Source organism: Salvelinus fontinalis, chromosome 14, assembly GCF_029448725.1.
Source record: "Salvelinus fontinalis isolate EN_2023a chromosome 14, ASM2944872v1, whole genome shotgun sequence".
Taxonomy (NCBI): domain Eukaryota; kingdom Metazoa; phylum Chordata; class Actinopteri; order Salmoniformes; family Salmonidae; genus Salvelinus; species Salvelinus fontinalis.
In genome coordinates this window covers 12861663-12879947 of record NC_074678.1, presented here as the reverse complement: position 1 = coordinate 12879947, position 18285 = coordinate 12861663, and the positions used below count along the sequence as shown (strand labels likewise).

At 48.0% G+C, this 18285-nt stretch overlaps 1 protein-coding gene across 1 annotated transcript in view; it reads right to left on the bottom strand.

The window, feature by feature from the left end:
* Window positions 1-1942: 1942 nt before the first annotated feature.
* The window catches only part of chd1l (chromodomain helicase DNA binding protein 1-like), a 119149-nt gene continuing 102806 nt past the window's right edge, over window positions 1943-18285 (bottom strand). The window contains exons 21-24 of the mRNA XM_055943961.1: window positions 11289-11403; window positions 10480-10588; window positions 5183-5840; window positions 1943-4695 (exon numbers count right to left, since the gene is read on the bottom strand). Coding sequence (XP_055799936.1) covers window positions 4573-4695; window positions 5183-5840; window positions 10480-10588; window positions 11289-11403 — 1005 coding nt within the window. The 3' untranslated portion in view covers window positions 1943-4572. The remainder of the gene's footprint in view (window positions 4696-5182; window positions 5841-10479; window positions 10589-11288; window positions 11404-18285) is intronic.

Here is an 18285-nt window from a genome sequence, read left to right as displayed (position 1 = left end):
ATCTAGTAGGTGCCCTGACAGACACAGCAAGGGCTGTGGATCTAGTAGGTGCCCTGACAGACACAGCATGGGCTGAGGATCTAGTAGGTGCCCTGACAGACACAGCAAGGGCTGAGGATCTAGTAGGTGCCCTGACAGACACAGCAAGGGCTGAGGATCTAGTAGGTGCCCTGACAGACACAGCAAGGGCTGAGGATCTAGTAGGTGCCCTGACAGACACAGCAAGGGCTGTGGATCTAGTAGGTGCCCTGACAGACACAGCAAGGGCTGTGGATCTAGTAGGTGCCCTGACAGACACAGCAAGGGCTGAGGATCTAGTAGGTGCCCTGACAGACACAGCAAGGGCTGTGGATCTAGTAGGTGCCCTGACAGACACAGCAAGGGCTGAGGATCTAGTAGGTGCCCTGACAGACACAGCAAGGGCTGTGGATCTAGTAGGTGCCCTGACAGACACAGCAAGGGCTGAGGATCTAGTAGGTGCCCTGACAGACACAGCAAGGGCTGAGGATCTAGTAGGTGCCCTGACAGACACAGCAAGGGCTGTGGATCTAGTAGGTGCCCTGACAGACACAGCAAGGGCTGTGGATCTAGTAGGTGCCCTGACAGACACAGCAAGGGCTGTGGATCTAGTAGGTGCCCTGACAGACACAGCAAGGGCTGAGGATCTAGTAGGTGCCCTGACAGACACAGCAAGGGCTGTGGATCTAGTAGGTGCCCTGACAGACACAGCAAGGGCTGTGGATCTAGTAGGTGCCCTGACAGACACAGCAAGGGCTGTGGATCTAGTAGGTGCCCTGACAGACACAGCAAGGGCTGTGGATCTAGTAGGTGCCCTGACAGACACAGCAAGGGCTGTGGATCTAGTAGGTGCCCTGACAGACACAGCAAGGGCTGTGGATCTAGTAGGTGCCCTGACAGACACAGCAAGGGCTGTGGATCTAGTAGGTGCCCTGACAGACACAGCAAGGGCTGTGCATCTAGTAGGTGCCCTGACAGACACAGCAAGGGCTGTGGATCTAGTAGGTGCCCTGACAGACACAGCAAGGGCTGTGGATCTAGTAGGTGCCCTGACAGACACAGCATGGGCTGAGGATCTAGTAGGTGCCCTGACAGACACATTACAGGACCACAGAAGGGAGGGTTACTTTGGAGAACTATGGAAAGAGGTTGAAGAGCACCGCAAAATAAGTGTACAAAGAGTGTGTTAAAGACCGTCTAAAACAAGCTTAAGATTTCACGACTCATTGATGATGAGCGCTGTAGAACAGAAAAATAGTGACCAAAGTGATGGTGAGAACTTCCAAAGAGCTATCTTTTATCAGCTCGACAGTCTCCCAGCTGAGCTGCAGAGGCGTTTTTCAAAGAAGACTTGTGAGATAATGCAAGGGGTCCAGTCTCTCAACCCAAAGAGAACATTCTTGAATGAGGAGCCTGTTTCCTTCGCTCAGACCTTTGAGTCAGATTTAGAGGACCTCAAACATGAGGTTCATCAAACCAAGCGGCTTCTTGATAGGAGAGAGAAGAGTGAAAGGGACAGACCGTCTACTCTCCTTGACTTTGTTGTGTTTCTAGAACCTTACAAAGAGGTCTTCCATGAGCTATTTCAACTCTGTAAGATTTCTGTTACACCAGTCAGCAGTGCTTCTTGTGAGAGAAGCTTCTCAGTTTTAAAACAGATTAAAACCCACCTTAGGACAACGATGGTTGATGACAGGTTAAGTCACCTCGGAATTCTCAGTGTTGAGTCAAGGAGGGCACGCTCCCCTCAACACGGAGGAGTTTGTGAAACATTTTGCCAGTTCTCACCAGAACTGCAGAATTATGGTGTTTTAAATCTACCAGGGATAATGTGTCACTTAGACGATCCCTCTGGTCGTGATTAACACCTGCACTGTGTACTAGCTAGTACACTGACAGTCTAACGTGATCAATCCAAAGGGTATCATGTCACACAGATTTAATTAGGTCTTGATTAGGCCAATTCCAAAACTTTTCTTTGCTATTAGTTAACATAATATATATGCACATAAATATGACACTGTAAGTTTGTAATATTGATGGGCACCAAAATGATTTTTAAAGTCCATTTCTGGTTGATATGTCAAATTGCAGCATTGTTTTTGTAAATTACATTTTTTGTAAATAAACTATGCAATTTATGTAACACACAAATGCTATCTTATCTCCTTGGTGCTTGAGCTTTATTTTCTGAAAATATTTTGGATGTTTAACACTTATAGACCCAGATTATACAGTTGAAGTCGGAAGTTTACATACACACTTTGGAGTCATTAAAACTCGTTTTTCAATCACTTCACAAATTTCTTGTTAACAAACTATAGTTTCAACAATTGTTTACAGATTATTTCACTTATAATTCACTGTATCACAATTCCAATGGGTCAGAAGTTGACATACACTAAGTTGACTGTGCCTTTAAACAGCTTGGAAAATTCCAGAAAATGATGTCATGGCTTTAGAAGCTTCTGATAGGCTAATTGACATAATTTGAGTCAACTGGAGGTGTACCTGTGGATGTATTTCAAGGCCTACCTTCAAACTCAGTGCCTCTTTTTTTGACGTCATGGGAAAATCAAAAGAAGCCAAGAACTCAGAATTTTATTTTTTGACCTCCATAAGTCTGGTTCATCCTTGGGAACAATTTCCAAATGTCTGAAGGTACCACGTTCATTTGTACAAACAATAGTATGCAAGTATAAACACCATGGGCCCATGCAGCCGTTATATCGCTCAGGAAGGAGACGCGTTCTGTCTCCTAGAGATGAACATACTTTGGTGCATGTATTTGGCTAAGGTGTATGTAAACTTCCGACTTCAACTGTATTTAACAACATGGCACAGCACACAACAGGGTACAAACATTATTGGGCACAGACAACAGCACAAAGGGCAAGAAGGTAGAAACAACAATAAATCACGCAAAGCATCACACATATATTCGCAATGTGAGCAACAGGCACAACCACAGCGGTCCTTTCTATGCTATCTGGGATCATTGGGCTGTCCCAACTCTAACGTTACCCCAGTAATCTAAAATGTAAAAGAGTTAGGTTAAGGTTAGGTTGTGGACGTCCCAAGGATCCCAGATAGCATAGCAAGGACTGCTGTGGTTGTGCCTGTTGGTCGCGTTGATGCTGCTGCCATGTGTTGCTACCAAGCCGAGCAGAGCACAAAAGGACAATCCCCATAGAGAAGTCCAATTGAAAACATTTAAAAAGACACTTTCGTTATCAACTTTGTGCCAAAAATATCCAGTGTTTTTTTTCTCCTCCAATAATTGTCTGATAATTGTTTCCCAACATTAGAATATAGAACATTAGACATTTAATAATCATTCAATGTCTGCCATGCTTCTGGATGACGTCATTGCTGCTGGCGCCAGTGCACACAGCGCTGGTGATCAGGTGTTACCGGCTCCGTCAAGCAGATGGCAACGTGAGCAGATTACATTAAAAACAACAGATGCCCATCTTGGAAGCAGTCCCAGTTCATTTATACCTCATTGACCTCTACAGGTGGAGCATCATGCCACGCCCCTTTTCTATAAGCCCCACCTCTCAGTTCTATAACATATCACTTTAGAGTGGTACCTGGTCAGCTATACAGCAGTGGTTCCCACACCTGGGGGTACTTCAGGGACACTCCGGGCAGAGCAACATTTAGTTGGTGAGTCAGTATCCGGAAAAAGTTGGGAACCACTGATATACAGAACGCCTAATGATAAGGAACGGAAAGGGAGATACCTGGTCAGTTGTAAAACTGAATGCATTTAACCCCTGAATCAGAGAGGTGGGGGGGGAGGCTTCCGACATCCACGTCTTCGGCGCTCGGGGAACAGTGGGTTAACGGGGAACAGTGGGTTAACGGGGAACAGTGGGTTAACGGGGAACAGTGGGTTAACGGGGAACAGTGGGTTAACGGGGAACAGTGGGTTAACGGGGAACAGGGGGTTAAAGGGGAACAGTGGGTTAACGGGGAACAGTGGGTTAACGGGGAACAGTGGGTTAACGGGGAACAGTGGGTTAACGGGGAACAGTGGGTTAACGGGGAACAGTGGGTTAACGGGGAACAGTGGGTTAACGGGGAACAGTGGGTTAACGGGGAACAGTGGGTTAACGGGGAACAGTGGGTTAACGGGGAACAGTGGGTTAACGGGGAACAGTGGGTTAACGGGGAACAGTGGGTTAACAGGGAACAGTGGGTTAACAGGGAACAGTGGGTTAACTGCCTTGCTCAGGGGCAGAATGACAGATTTTTTTTACCATGTCAGCTCGGGGATTCGATCCAGCAACCTTTCGGTTACTGGCCCAATGCTCTAACCACTAGACTATCTGCAACTACCAAAATACATTTCATATTAAAATAATTTATATAAATGTATACAAATAAAAAAGCAGAGTAAAGGAATGTTCTCTACTTCATTGTAATCAGTTGAGTATGTTAAGTATTAAAGTAGTAGTGTAGAGGGAGAAAGGGAGTGCTGCAAAAGGTATTGATCTGTGGATCCTGCAGGCTCACATCAGCTGCGTGTTATAGTACTGAAGAGATACATCATTTAAAGCAGTGCAGGAACTTGGTGGTGTTGACTTGTCTCTGTCTAGAGAAGCAGGCCTCCAGCCAGCTCTTCTGAACAGGAAGTGCATGAGGGTACTGACCAATCAGCTCCTGGAGCTCCTAGTGACACAGAAAATCATAGCATCATCAGACCATAGCAACATCATCAGACCATAGCAACATCATCAGACCATAGCAACATCAGAAGACTAGCATCATCAGACCATAGCAACATCAGAAGACTAGCATCATCAGAAGACTAGCATCATCAGACCATAGCAACATCAGAAGACTAGCATCATCAGACCATAGCAACATCAGAAGACTAGCATCATCAGACCATAGCAACATCAGAAGACTAGCATCATCAGACCATAGCAACATCAGAAGACTAGCATCATCAGACCATAGCAACATCAGAAGACTAGCATCATCAGACCATAGCAACATCAGAAGACTAGTGATGTCATCACACCATAGCAACATCAGAAGACTAGCATCATCAGACTATAGCAACATAAGAAATATATGTGTCACTTTACATCAATGGTTTTCATGTTATAACCATCCTTGAAATGGTCAATGTAAGACTAACTGTTGAGGTCACCTGTGATTGGACAGGACTCTCCAGCTCTGTTACAATGTGTGTGACCTCTGAACTCATGATCTCCTCCTCATCTCCGTCATAGGTGATGAGGTAGCGGGCCAGTCTCTTCCTGTCTGAGGCTGACAGGTTGTAGAAGAACACATGAACTCCTCTCATGAAGTCAGGCAGAGCAGGTCCAGAGGGGCTGGGGGTCCTGCTGCTCTGATTGGCTGTCTCTCCTTCTTCACTCTCCCTGTCTGAGCTCTGATTGGCTGTCTCTCCTTCCTCACTCTCCCTGTCTGAGCTCTGATTGGCTGTCTCTCCTTCCTCACTCTCCCTGTCTGAGCTCTGATTGGCTGTCTCTCCTTCCTCACTCTCCCTGTCTGAGCTCTGATTGGCTGTCTCTCCTTCCTCACTCTCCCTGTCTGAGCTCTGATTGGCTGTCTCTCCTTCCTCACTCTCCCTGTCTGAATCAGGGCCAGGATACTGTGGCACTGGGGGGCAGTGTGGAGGAGAGGGGGAGACTGAGACGGAGGTTGGGGAGGGGGAGACGGAGGTTGGGGAGGGGGATGCTGCTGAGGCCTTGGAGGTTGAGGCCTTGGAGGTTGAGGCTGATGCTGTGGAGGGTGTTGTGGACGTACCTAAAGCAGAGGTAGAGACAGACCTGCTGTAGTAGTATCTGACAGACAGGCCAGTTAAGGACTAAACCTCCTGGACAAAACAAAGCCTTCACAGTTCAGACAAACACATTGAGCACTAGATCCCTTAACAAATGCAGTTCAGGGAAAAGGTTGTCTGCTTCCCAAACGGAGCCCTATTCCTTTTAGAACGTCCTGTTTATCAAAAGTGTTGTAAAAACGTGTCTATAACCAACTGACTGGTTTTATTGATATCTATAGTATTCTCTCAGGTATCAAATCAAGCTTTACTTGCCACATGCACCGAAAACAACAAGCGTAGACTTGACCGTGAAATGCTGACTGACAAGCCCCTAACCAAAAGAGTTCAAGAAGAAGAAAATATTTACCAAGAAGACTCAAAGTAACACAATAAGAATAACATAACGAGGTTATATACAGGGTATTACGGTACAGAGTCAGTGTGGAGGCTATATACAGGGTGTTACGGTACAGAGTCAGTGTGGAGGCTATATACAGGGTGTTACGGTACAGAGTCAGTGTGGAGGTTATATACAGGGTATTACGGTACAGAGTCAATGTGGAGGCTATATACAGGGTATTACGGTACAGAGTCAATGTGGAGGCTATATACAGGGTGTTACGGTACAGAGTCAATGTGGAGGCTATATACAGGGTATTACGGTACAGAGTCAATGTGGAGGCTATATACAGGGGGTACCGGTACAGAGTCAATGTGGAGGCTATATACAGGGTGTTACGGTACAGAGTCAGTGTGGAGGTTATATACAGGGTATTACGGTACAGAGTCAATGTGGAGGCTATATACAGGGTATTACGGTACAGAGTCAGTGTGGAGGCTATATACAGGGTATTACGGTACAGAGTCAGTGTGGAGACTATATACAGGGGGCACCGGTACAGAGTCAATGTGGAGGCTATATACAGGGGGTACCGGTACAGAGTCAATGTGGAGGCTATATACAGGGGGTACCGGTACAGAGTCAGTGTGGAGGCTATATACAGGGTATTACGGTACAAAGTCATTGTGGAGGCTATATACAGGGTATTACGGTACAGAATCAGTGTAGAGGCTATATACAGGGGGTACCGGTACAGAGTCAATGTGGAGGCTATATACAGGGGGTACCGGTACAGAGTCAGTGTGGAGGCTATATACAGGGTATTACGGTACAGAGTCAGTGTGGAGGCTATATACAGGGTATTACAGTACAGAAACAATGTGGAGGCTATATACAGGGTATTACGGTACAGAGTCAGTGTGGAGGCTATATACAGGGGGCACCGGTACAGAGTCAATGTGGAGGCTATATACAGGGGCACCAGTACCGATTCAGTGTGGAGGCTATATACAGGGTATTACGGTACAGAGTCAATGTGGAGGCTATATACAGAGTATTACGGTACAGAGTAAATGTGGAGGCTATATACAGGGTATTACGGTATAGAGTCAGTGTGGAGGCTATATACAGGGTATTACGGTACAGAGTCAGTGTGGAGGCTATATACAGGGTATTACGGTACAGAGTCAATGTGGAGGCTATATACAGGGGGTACCGGTACAGAGTCAATGTGGAGGCTATATACAGGGTGTACCGGTACAGAGTCAATGTGGAGGCTATATACAGGGGGCACCGGTACAGAGTCAATGTGGAGGCTATATACAGGGTATTACGGTACAGGGTCAGCGTGGAGGCTATATACAGGGGGCACCGGTACAGAGTCAATGTGGAGGCTATATACAGGGTATTACAGTACAGGGTCAGTGTGGAGGCTATATACAGGGGGCACCGGTACAGAGTCAATGTGGAGGCTATATACAGGGGGCACCGGTACAGAGTCAATGTGGAGGCTATATACAGGGTATTACGGTACAGGGTCAGCGTGGAGGCTATATACAGGGGGCACCGGTACCAAGTCAGTGTGGACGCTATATACGGGGGGTACCGGTACAGAGTCAGTGTGGAGGCTATATACAGGGTATTACGGTACAGAGTAAATGTGGAGGCTATATACAGGGTATTACGGTACAGAGTCAATGTGGAGGCTATATACAGGGTATTACGGTACAGAGTCAATGTGGAGGCTATATACAGGGTACCGGTACAGAGTCAATGTGGAGGCTATATACAGGGGGTACCGGTACATAGTCAATGTGGAGGCTATATACAGGGTATTACGGTACAGAGTCAATGTGGAGGCTATATACAGGGGGTACCGGTACAGAGTCAGTGTGGAGGCTATATACAGGGGGTACCGGTACAGAGTCAATGTGGAGGCTATATACAGGGGGTACCGGTACAGAGTCAATGTGGAGGGTATATACAGGGGGTACCGGTACAGAGTCAGTGTGGAGGCTATATACAGGGTATTACGGTACAGAGTCAATGTGGAGGCTATATACAGGGGGTACCGGTACAGAGTCAATGTGGAGGCTATATACAGGGGGTACCGGTACAGAGTCAATGTGGAGGCTATATACAGGGGGTACCGGTACAGAGTCAATGTGGAGGCTATATACAGGGTGTACCGGTACAGAGTCAATGTGGAGGCTATATACAGGGGGTACCGGTACAGAGTCAATGTGGAGGCTATATACAGGGGGTACCGGTACAGAGTCAATGTGGAGGCTATATACAGGGGGTACCGGTACAGAGTCAATGTGGAGGCTGTATACAGGGTGTACCGGTACAGAGTCAATGTGGAGGCTATATACAGGGTGTTACGGTACAGAGTCAATGTGGAGGCTATATACAGGGGGTACCGGTACAGAGTCAATGTGGAGGCTATATACAGGGTGTTATGGTACAGAGTCAATGTGGAGGCTATATACAGGGTGTTACGGTACAGAGTCAATGTGGAGGCTATATACAGGGTGTTACGGTACAGTAATGTGGAGGCTATATACAGGGTGTTACGGTACAGTAATGTGGAGGCTATATACAGGGGGTACCTGGTCAATGTGGAGGCTATATACAGGGGGTACCGGTACAAAGTCAATGTGGAGGAGTAGAAAGGAGTAGAAAGGGTACATGGAGGTGTTAGGGTTAGTAAAGGAGTAGAAAGGATACATGGAGGTGTTAGTAAAGGAGTAGAAGGATACATGGAGGTGTTAGGGTTAGTAAAGGAGTAGAAAGGATACATGGAGGTGTGTTAGTAAAGGAGTAGAAAGGATACATGGAGGTGTTAGTAAAGGAGTAGAAGGATACATGGAGGTGTGTTAGTAAAGGAGTAGAAAGGATACATGGAGGTGTGTTAGGGTTAGTAAAGGAGTAGAAAGGATACATGGAGGTGTTAGGGTTAGTAAAGGAGTAGAAGGATACATGGAGGTGTGTTAGGGTTAGTAAAGGAGTAGAAGGATACATGGAGGTGTGTTAGGGTTAGTAAAGGAGTAGAAGGATACATGGAGGTGTTAGTAAAGGAGTAGAAGGATACATGGAGGTGTGTTAGTAAAGGAGTAGAAAGGATACATGGAGGTGTGTTAGGGTTAGTAAAGGAGTAGAAAGGATACATGGAGGTGTGTTAGTAAAGGAGTAGAAGGATACATGGAGGTGTGTTAGGGTTAGTAAAGGAGTAGAAGGATACATGGAGGTGTGTTAGTAAAGGAGTAGAAAGGATACATGGAGGTGTGTTAGGGTTAGTAAAGGAGTAGAAAGGATACATGGAGGTGTTAGTAAAGGAGTAGAAAGGATACATGGAGGTGTGTTAGTAAAGGAGTAGAAAGGATACATGGAGGTGTGTTAGGGTTAGTAAAGGAGTAGAAAGGATACATGGAGGTGTGTTAGTAAAGGAGTAGAAGGATACATGGAGGTGTGTTAGGGTTAGTAAAGGAGTAGAAAGGATACATGGAGGTGTGTTAGTAAAGGAGTAGAAGGATACATGGAGGTGTGTTAGGGTTAGTAAAGGAGTAGAAAGGATACATGGAGGTGTTAGTAAAGGAGTAGAAAGGATACATGGAGGTGTGTTAGTAAAGGAGTAGAAAGGATACATGGAGGTGTGTTAGGGTTAGTAAAGGAGTAGAAAGGATACATGGAGGTGTGTTAGTAAAGGAGTAGAAAGGATACATGGAGGTGTGTTAGGGTTAGTAAAGGAGTAGAAGGATACATGGAGGTGTGTTAGGGTTAGTAAAGGAGTAGAAAGGATACATGGAGGTGTGTTAGTAAAGGAGTAGAAAGGATACATGGAGGTGTGTTAGTAAAGGAGTAGAAGGATACATGGAGGTGTGTTAGGGTTAGTCTTTACTAACCCTAACACACCTCCATGTATCCTTCTACTCCTTTACTAACACACCTCCATGTATCCTTTCTACTCCTTTACTAACACACCTCCATGTAGTAGAAGGATACATGGAGGTGTGTTAGGGTTAGTAAAGGAGTAGAAAGGATACATGGAGGTGTGTTAGTAAAGGAGTAGAAAGGATACATGGAGGTGTGTTAGGGTTAGTAAAGGAGTAGAAGGATACATGGAGGTGTGTTAGGGTTAGTAAAGGAGTAGAAGGATACATGGAGGTGTGTTAGGGTTAGTAAAGGAGTAGAAAGGATACATGGAGGTGTGTTAGTAAAGGAGTAGAAAGGATACATGGAGGTGTGTTAGGGTTAGTAAAGGAGTAGAAAGAATACATGGAGGTGTGTTAGGGTTAGTAAAGGAGTAGAAGGATACATGGAGGTGTGTACCCCCCTGGAGGCCAGGTGTTTCCTGATGAGTCTCTCTGTTCCATACCAGTTAAACCCTCTGGTGGAGTGGCCGATACGGGGGAGGTGGACGCTGGCTGGGGGAGAGGAGAGAGGTGTACGAGAGGGAAATCAGGAGACTGAAATGGAATCATTAGTGACTCAAATCAGCATCTTCAGTGACGTGTACAGCAGAGTATATGGTCTCTTCAACTACACACACACACACACACACACACACACACACACACACACACACACACACACACACACACAGACGTAGACACACACACACACACACACACACACACACACACACACACACACACACACACACACACACACACACACACACACACACACAGACGTAGACACACACACAGACGTAGACACACACACACACACACATAGACACACAGACACACACACACACACAGACGTAGACACACACACAGACGTAGACACACACACAGACGTAGACACACACACACACACAGACGTAGACACACACACACACAGAAACACACACACACACACAGACGTAGACACACACACACAGAAACACACACACAGGTACACACAGACCAAGGTAGGTACACACAGACCAAGACACACAAGGACAAAGACACACAAGGACAAAGACACACAAGGACAAAGACACACAAGGACAAAGACACACAAGGACAAAGACACACAAGGACAAAGACACACAAGGACAAAGACACACAAGGACAAAGACACACAAGGACAAAGACAGACAGACAGAGACAGACAGAGACAGAGACAGAGACAGACTACCCTTGTTAGTCTTGGCGACCCTGTAGATTTTCTGGAGTCCTTCTTCCAGAGCAGAGAGATGGATCCCTGACAGGCTGTTGTCTCTGGCTCTCTGCTGGGACACTATGAGGGCCACCTGGGGACAGACAGACACTATCAGGGCCACCTGGGGACAGACAGACACTATCAGGGCCCCCTGGGGACAGACAGACACTATCAGGGCCACCTGGGGACAGACAGACACTATCAGGGCCACCTGGGGACAGACAGACACTATCAGGGCCACCTGGGGACAGACAGACACTATCAGGGCCACCTGGGGACAGACAGACACTATCAGGGCCACCTGGGGACAGACAGACACTATCAGGGCCACCTGGGGACAGACAGACACTATCAGGGCCACCTGGGGACAGACAGACAGACAGACACTATCAGGGCCACCTGGGGACAGACAGACAGACAGACACTATCAGGGCCACCTGGGGACAGACAGACAGTATCAGGGCCACCTGGGGACAGACAGACACTATCAGGGCCACCTGGGGACAGACAGACACTATCAGGGCCACCTGGGGACAGACAGACACTATCAGGGCCACCTGGGGACAGACAGACACTATCAGGGCCACCTGGGGACAGACAGACACTATCAGGGCCACCTGGGGACAGAGACACTATCAGGGCCACCTGGGGACAGACAGACACTATCAGGGCCACCTGGGGACAGACAGACACTATCAGGGTCACCTGGGGACAGACAGACAGACACTATCAGGGCCACCTGGGGACAGACAGACAGACACTATCAGGGCCACCTGGGGACAGACAGACAGACACTATCAGGGCCATCTGGGGACAGACAGACACTATCAGGGCCACCTGGGGACAGACAGACACTATCAGGGCCACCTGGGGACAGACAGACACTATCAGGGCCACCTGGGGACAGACAGACACTATCAGGGCCACCTGGGGACAGACAGACACTATCAGGGCCCCCTGGGGACAGACAGACACTATCAGGGCCACCTGGGGACAGACAGACATTATCAGGGCCACCTGGGGACAGACAGACACTATCAGGGCCACCTGGGGACAGACAGACACTATCAGGGCCACCTGGGGACAGACAGACACTATCAGGGCCACTTGGGGACAGACAGACACTATCAGGGCCACCTGGGGACAGAGACACTATCAGGGCCACCTGGGGACAGACAGACACTATCAGGGCCACCTGGGGACAGACAGACATTATCAGGGCCACCTGGGGACAGACAGACAGACACTATCAGGGCCACCTGGGGACAGACAGACACTATCAGGGCCACCTGGGGACAGACAGACACTATCAGGGCCACCTGGGGCCAGACAGACAGACACATCAGAACAACCTGGGGCCAGACAGACAGTAGGAACACACCACATCAGGGCAACCTGAGAACAGGAGGGAGGGAACAAATCACTCATTATACAAATCAGGTACATCATCATCATAATTACACAGGTATCTTAATTCTGTCAGAGCCGAGAGCGTCCCGACTTTCTGACGCATGTGATTACCTTTGGGCACACACTGCCTACAGGAACATACACACTGCCTACAGGAACATACAGCGCCTACAGGAACATACAGCACCTACAGGAAGTATTCATACACACTGCCCACAGGAACATACAGCGCCCACAGGAAGTATTCACACACACTGCCCACAGGAACATACAGCACCCACAGGAAGTATTCATACACACTGCCCACAGGAACATACAGCGCCCACAGGAAGTATTCACACACACTGCCCACAGGAACATACAGCACCTACAGGAAGTATTCACACACACTGCCTACAGGAACATACAGCGCCTACAGGAACATACACACTGCACACAGGAACATACACACTGCCCACAGGAACATACAGCACCTACAGGAAGTATTCATACACACTGCCCACAGGAACATACACACTGCCCACAGGAACATACACACTGCCCACAGGAACATACAGCGCCCACAGGAACATACAGCACCTACAGGAAGTATTCATACACACTGCCCACAGGAACATACACACTGCCCACAGGAACATACAGCGCCTACAGGAAGTATTCATACACACTGCCCACAGGAACATACAGCACCTACAGGAAGTATTCATACACACTGCCCACAGGAACATACAGCACCCACAGGAAGTATTCATACACACTGCCCACAGGAACATACAGCGCCTACAGGAAGTATTCATACACACTGCCCACAGGAACATACAGCGCCTACAGGAAGTATTCATACACACTGCCCACAGGAACATACAGCACCTACAGGAAGTATTCATACACACTGCCCACAGGAACATACAGCACCTACAGGAAGTATTCATACACACTGCCCACAGGAACATACAGCGCCCACAGGAACATGCAGCGCCTACAGGAAGTATTCATACACACTGCCCACAGGAACATACAGCGCCCACAGGAACATGCAGCGCCTACAGGAAGTATTCATACACACTGCCCACAGGAACATACAGCACCTACAGGAACATACAGCGCCTACAGGAAGTATTCATACACACTGCCCACAGGAACATGCAGCGCCTACAGGAAGTATTCATACACACTGCCCACAGGAACATACAGCACCTACAGGAACATACAGCGCCTACAGGAAGTATTCATACACACTGCCCACAGGAACATACAGCACCCACAGGAAGTATTCATACACACTGCCCACAGGAACATACAGCATCTACAGGAAGTATTCATACACACTGCCCACAGGAACATACAGCGCCTACAGGAAGTATTCATACACACTGCCTACAGGAACATACAGCACCTACAGGAACATACAGCGCCTACAGGAAGTATTCATACACACTGCCCACAGGAACATACAGCGCCTACAGGAAGTATTCATACACACTGCCCACAGGAACATACAGCACCTACAGGAACATACAGCGCCTACAGGAAGTATTCATACACACTGCCCACGGGAACATACACACTGCCTACAGGAAGTATTCATACACACTGCCCACAGGAACATACAGCGCCTACAGGAAGTATTCATACACACTGCCCACAGGAACATACACACTGCCCACAGGAACATACACACTGCCCACAGGAACATGCACACTGCCCACAGGAACATACACACTGCCCACAGGAACATACACACTGCCCACAGGAACATACACACTGCCCACAGGAACATACACACTGCCCACAGGAACATGCAGCGCCTACAGGAAGTATTCATACACACTGCCCACAGGAACATACAGCGCCTACAGGAAGTATTCATACACACTGCCTACAGGAACATACAGCGCCCACAGGAACATACAGCGCCTACAGGAACATACAGCGCCTACAGGAAGTATTCATACACACTGCCCACAGGAACATACAGCACCTACAGGAAGTATTCATACACACTGCGTACAGGAACATACAGCGCCTACAGGAAGTATTCATACACACTGCCCACAGGAACATACACACTGCCCACAGGAACATACAGCGCCTACAGGAAGTATTCATACACACTGCCCACAGGAACATACAGCGCCTACAGGAAGTATTCATACACACTGCCTACAGGAACATACAGCGCCCACAGGAAGTATTCATACACACTGCCCACAGGAACATACAGCACCTACAGGAAGTATTCATACACACTGCCCACAGGAACATACAGCGCCCACAGGAAGTATTCATACACACTGCCCACAGGAACATACAGCACCTACAGGAAGTATTCATACACACTGCGTACAGGAACATACAGCGCCTACAGGAAGTATTCATACACACTGCCCACAGGAACATACAGCGCCCACAGGAAGTATTCATACACACTGCCCACAGGAACATACAGCACCTACAGGAAGTATTCATACACACTGCCCACAGGAACATACAGCACCTACAGGAAGTATTCATACACACTGCCCACAGGAACATACAGCATCTACAGGAAGTATTCATACACACTGCCCACAGGAACATACAGCACCTACAGGAAGTATTCATACACACTGCCCACAGGAACATACACACTGCCCACAGGAACATACACACTGCCCACAGGAACATGCAGCGCCTACAGGAAGTATTCATACACACTGCCCACAGGAACATACAGCGCCTACAGGAAGTATTCATACACACTGCCCACAGGAACATACAGCGCCCACAGGAACATACACACTGCCCACAGGAACATACAGCGCCCACAGGAACATACAGCGCCTACAGGAAGTATTCATACACACTGCGTACAGGAACATACAGCACCTACAGGAACATACAGCACCTACAGGAAGTATTCATACACACTGCCCACAGGAACATACAGCACCTACAGGAACATGCAGCGCCTACAGGAAGTATTCATACACACTGCCCACAGGAACATACACACTGCCCACAGGAACATACAGCGCCCACAGGAACATGCAGCGTCTACAGGAACATACAGCGCCTACAGGAAGTATTCATACACACTGCGTACAGGAACATACAGCACCTACAGGAACATACAGCACCTACAGGAAGTATTCATACACACTGCCCACAGGAACATACAGCGCCCACAGGAACATGCAGCGCCTACAGGAAGTATTCATACACACTGCCCACAGGAACATACAGCACCTACAGGAAGTATTCATACACACTGCCCACAGGAACATACAGCGCCCACAGGAAGTATTCATACACACTGCCCACAGGAACATACACACTGCCCACAGGAACATACACACTGCCCACAGGAACATACAGCACCTACAGGAAGTATTCATACACACTGCCTACAGGAACATACACACTGCCCACAGGAACATACACACTGCCCACAGGAACATACACACTGCCCACAGGAACATACAGCACCTACAGGAAGTATTCATACACACTGCCCACAGGAACATACAGCGCCTACAGGAAGTATTCATACACACTGCCCACAGGAACATACAGCACCTACAGGAAGTATTCATACACACTGCCCACAGGAACATACAGCACCTACAGGAAGTATTCATACACACTGCCTACAGGAACATACAGCGCCTACAGGAAGTATTCATACACACTGCCCACAGGAACATACAGCGCCTACAGGAACATACACACTGCCCACAGGAACATACAGCGCCTACAGGAAGTATTCATACACACTGCCCACAGGAACATACAGCGCCTACAGGAAGTATTCATACACACTGCCCACAGGAACATACAGCGCCTACAGGAACATGCAGCGCCTACAGGAAGTATTCATACACACTGCCCACAGGAACATACAGCGCCCACAGGAACATACAGCACCTACAGGAAGTATTCATACACACTGCCCACAGGAACATACAGCACCTACAGGAAGTATTCATACACACTGCCCACAGGAACATACACACTGCCCACAGGAACATACACACTGCCCACAGGAACATACAGCACCTACAGGAAGTATTCATACACACTGCCCACAGGAACATACAGCGCCTACAGGAACATGCAGCGCCTACAGGAAGTATTCATACACACTGCCCACAGGAACATACACACTGCCCACAGGAACATACAGCACCTACAGGAAGTATTCATACACACTGCCCACAGGAACATACAGCACCTACAGGAAGTATTCATACACACTGCCCACAGGAACATACAGCACCTACAGGAAGTATTCATACACACTGCCCACAGGAACATACAGCACCTACAGGAAGTATTCATACACACTGCCCACAGGAACATACAGCGCCTACAGGAAGTATTCATACACACTGCCCACAGGAACATGCAGCGCCTACAGGAACATACACACTGCCCACAGGAACATACAGCGCCTACAGGAACATACACACTGCCCACAGGAACATACAGCGCCTACAGGAAGTATTCATACACACTGCCCACAGGAACATACAGCGCCTACAGGAAGTATTCATACACACTGCCCACAGGAACATACACACTGCCCACAGGAACATACAGCGCCTACAGGAAGTATTCATACACACTGCCTACAGGAACATACAGCACCTACAGGAAGTATTCATACACACTGCCCACAGGAACATACAGCGCCTACAGGAAGTATTCATACACACTGCCCACAGGAACATACACACTGCCCACAGGAACATACAGCGCCTACAGGAAGTATTCATACACACTGCCTACAGGAACATACAGCGCCTACAGGAACATACAGCGCCTACAGGAACATACAGCGCCTACAGGAAGTATTCATACACACTGCCCACAGGAACATACAGCGCCTACAGGAAGTATTCATACACACTGCCCACAGGAACATACAGCACCTACAGGAAGTATTCATACACACTGCCTACAGGAACATACAGCGCCTACAGGAAGTATTCATACACACTGCCCACAGGAACATACACACTGCCCACAGGAACATACAGCGCCTACAGGAACATACAGCACCTACAGGAAGTATTCATACACACTGCCTACAGGAACATACAGCGCCTACAGGAAGTATTCATACACACTGCCTACAGGAACATACAGCACCTACAGGAAGTATTCATACACACTGCCCACAGGAACATACAGCACCTACAGGAAGTATTCATACACACTGCCCACAGGAACATACAGCGCCTACAGGAAGTATTCATACACACTGCCTACAGGAAGTATTCATACACACTGCCTACAGGAACATACAGCGCCTACAGGAAGTATTCATACACACTGCCCACAGGAACATACACACTGCCCACAGGAACATACAGCGCCTACAGGAACATACAGCACCTACAGGAAGTATTCATACACACTGCCTACAGGAACATACAGCGCCTACAGGAAGTATTCATACACACTGCCTACAGGAACATACAGCACCTACAGGAAGTATTCATACACACTGCCCACAGGAACATACAGCACCTACAGGAAGTATTCATACACACTGCCCACAGGAACATACAGCGCCTAC